General features: G+C 39.8%; 1 protein-coding gene across 1 annotated transcript; it reads left to right on the top strand.

The window, feature by feature from the left end:
• The first annotated feature begins 1,776 nt into the window (after nucleotides 1-1,776).
• Nucleotides 1,777-3,087, top strand: gngt2b (guanine nucleotide binding protein (G protein), gamma transducing activity polypeptide 2b). Its single transcript, NM_001141004.1, is given in 3 exon segments — nucleotides 1,777-1,855; nucleotides 2,175-2,263; nucleotides 2,636-3,087. Coding segments are annotated over 2 exon segments (213 nt in total). The 5' UTR covers nucleotides 1,777-1,855; nucleotides 2,175-2,179; the 3' UTR covers nucleotides 2,765-3,087.
• The last annotated feature ends 203 nt before the right edge of the window (nucleotides 3,088-3,290 follow it).

Here is a 3,290-nt window from a genome sequence, read left to right as displayed (position 1 = left end):
ATATATTTTATATTTGAGATTCTTCAAAAGTAGCCACTCTTTGCCTTGATGGCAGCTTTGCACACTTTTGGCCTTCTCTCAACCAGCTTCATCACCTGGAATGCATTTCAACTTAACAGGTTTGTGTTTAATGTGGAATTTCTTTCCTTCCTAATGCATTTGAGCCAATCAGTTGTGTTGTAGTGGTGGTATACAGAAGATAGCCCTATTTGGTAAAAGACCAAGTCCATATTATGGCAAGAACAGCTCAAATAAGCAAAGAGAAACAACAGTCCATCATTACTTTAAGACATGAAGGTCAGTCAATACGAAACATTAAGAACTTTGAAAGTTTCTTCAAGTGCAGTCACAAAAACCACCAAGCGCTATGATGAAACTGGCTCTCATGAGGACCGCCACAGGAAAGGAAGACCCTGAGTTACCTCTGCTGCAGAGGATAAGTTCATTAGAGTTACCAGCCTCAGAAATTGCAGCCCAAATAAATGCTTCACCGAGTTCAAGTAACAGATATCAACATCAGCTGTTCAGAGGAGACTGCGTGAATCAGGCCTTCATGGTCGAATTGCTCCAAAGAAACCACTACTAAAGGACACCAATAAGAAGATGAAACTTGCGTCGGCCAAGAAACACGAGCAATGGACATTAGACTGGTGGAAATCTGTCCTTTGGTCTGTTGAGTCCAAATTTGAGATTTTTGGTTCCAACAGCCATGTCTTTGTGAGACGCAGAGTAGGTGAACGGATGATCTCCGCATTTGTAGTTCCCACCATGAAGCATGGAAGAGGAGGTGTGATTGTGTGGGGTGCTTTGCTGGTGACACTGTCTAATTTATAATTCAAGGCACACTTAACCAGCATGTCTACCACAGCATTCTGCAGCAAAACGCCATCCCACCTGGTTTGCGCTTAGTGGGACTATCATTTGTTTTTCAACAGGAAAATGACCCAACACACTTCCAGGCTGTGTAAAGGCTATTTGACCAAGAAGGAGAGTGATGGAGTGCTGCATCAGATGACCAGGCCTCCACAATCACCAGACCTCAACCCAAGTGAGATGGTTTGGGATGAGTTGGACCGCATAGTGAAGGAAAAGCAGCTAACAAGTACTCAATATATGTGGGAACTCCTTCAAGACTGTTGGAAAAGCATTCCTGTTGAAGCTGGTTGAAAGATTGCCTTGACAGCTTTGCACAGCTCTCTAGGCAAAGGGTGGCTACTTTGAAGAATCTCAAATATATTTTGATTTGTTTAACACTTTTTTGGTTACTACATGATTCCATACGTGTTATTTCATAGTGTTGATGTATTCATTATTATTCTACAATGTAGAACATAGTAAAAAAAGAAAAACCCTTGATTGAGTAGGTGTCCAAACTTTTGACTGGTACTGTATGTACAGTATATACACAGTTGCATACATGTTATGTACAGTTTATGTACATGCACACATTCTACATGATAGCCTATGTACTGTATGACGCCCCCCTGAACTACACAGGACCCAGTTGCTTGTTATGACAATACCACCCACTCAGTGTCCGAATCCTCTAAGATGGTACATACACATTGATTTTATGTGTGTTCGTCCTCATCCCACTCAGGGTGCTAGTGTTGAGGATTCTGAGGTTTACAGCCCATTGATTGTTTAATTAGATCATAGAGGATTGGTGAAAATCCTGTACCGACCTCTCCCCAAAGCAAAGCCTACCTGGATCAGCTTTGCAGCTGAAGAGGGGTGAGGCGGAAACCCATCAGCAAGTCAGTCAATGCAGTTACTGTCTATCAGAAAGCAGCTTACAATAACCAAGCCCCTAGGAGCGAAGACTCTCTCTGTTGGATACCCCACCATTCAACAGGTAAGAGCTGGGTTACTTTAATTCTTGTGTATTCCTTTTATTTCTGATTTACATTGTCTGTTTAGAGTTGATGTAGTCCGTTTTGGTTAGATACAAATATTTATCAGATGAATGTGCAATAATTAGAGCAACAATATAAACCAAAGGATATGGATTGAAAATGTTGAGGATTTGTGTGAAAGAGAAACTTGAATTGATGAGCCTACATTACTTGATTAGTCTACATGACTTATCTGCCAGTGATGCTCTAGCTGTGTAAATACCACATCTATTCCTGTTTCCCTACTAACCTTTTTCTGGGTCCATTTTCCTTTTAAAGGCAAGATGGCTCGTGATATGTCTGATAAGGAAATCCTGCAAATGGAGCTGGCTCAGCTAAAGATTGAAGTTAGCACAACACGTACAGCTGTGAGTATCTCTTTACAATATTACACCATATCTGAAGTGAAATGGTACCAAATCATAGAACATGTATCATGCTAGATGGCAGTGTAACAGTGTTCTATTTGATTTAGATCGAGATAAATCAATATAAGTTTCACAGAAAGATGGTTACAAGAAGTGAAAGAAACATTTGTAAGAACGTACAGTTAGAATAATATTTCACTGCACACAATCTGCATTTGTATTTCCTGTTGTACTGCAGATGAATGAGAACATTTCATTTTTTATGTAACTGAAAGGAACAAAGGCATTTTTCCACAAAACAAGCAAATAAATCATGGAGTATTCTCTTGCATCAGAAAAGTATTCTCATTCTTTTGCTCTTCACATCACCAGGTGTCAGTAAATTGCAAGGAGACAATGGAATGGGTGGAGGCCCAAACGGAGGGCGACCCACTCATAAAGGGCGTGTCAGATGACAAGAACCCCTACAAGGGAGACAAGGGAGGCTGCATTATAACCTAGAATACACAAACCCAGGGAAAAGAAGCCAAACATTTTGATTTAATGAGAAACAGTGAGGTGCATTCAAACAAATATGTAATCTGATATTTGGACAGTCAGAAAGACAGCTCAGAGACAAAGGACAACTGCAACATTTGTGGTGATGTTGTACTGTTACAAGAAGCCAGATTTCCCTTTTCACCATCTCTGGATATTTTCTGTTGATATCATTGTGTCTCTGTCAAATTGTAAATAAACACATCTAGCTGTGTAAGGCTGTTATCTAGATCATCTTGTGGTGTTATTCACTTTACTCTGCTAAATTAAAAGCACCTTCATTGTGATTAGTCTTCTTGCTGCTTATTGAAACGATAACAAATATTGGGGTATATAGTAAGTATAATAATGTACATGTATACTATGTATGGAAAGTATAGTATGAACAGTCTAGGGACTCGGGACAGTTTCATGATGAGACGATTGAATCTCACAGCAACAGTCACACCATGGAGAAACTGTTTCGTCTTACTAAAACAAAAGACTAAAC

Source organism: Salmo salar, chromosome 28 (genome assembly GCF_965601325.2).
Source record: "Salmo salar chromosome 28, fSalSal1, whole genome shotgun sequence".
In the NCBI taxonomy this organism is placed as follows: Eukaryota; Metazoa; Chordata; class Actinopteri; order Salmoniformes; family Salmonidae; genus Salmo; species Salmo salar.
Note: the sequence above shows the minus strand (reverse complement) of the source record. Positions and strands in the feature narration are given on the sequence as shown.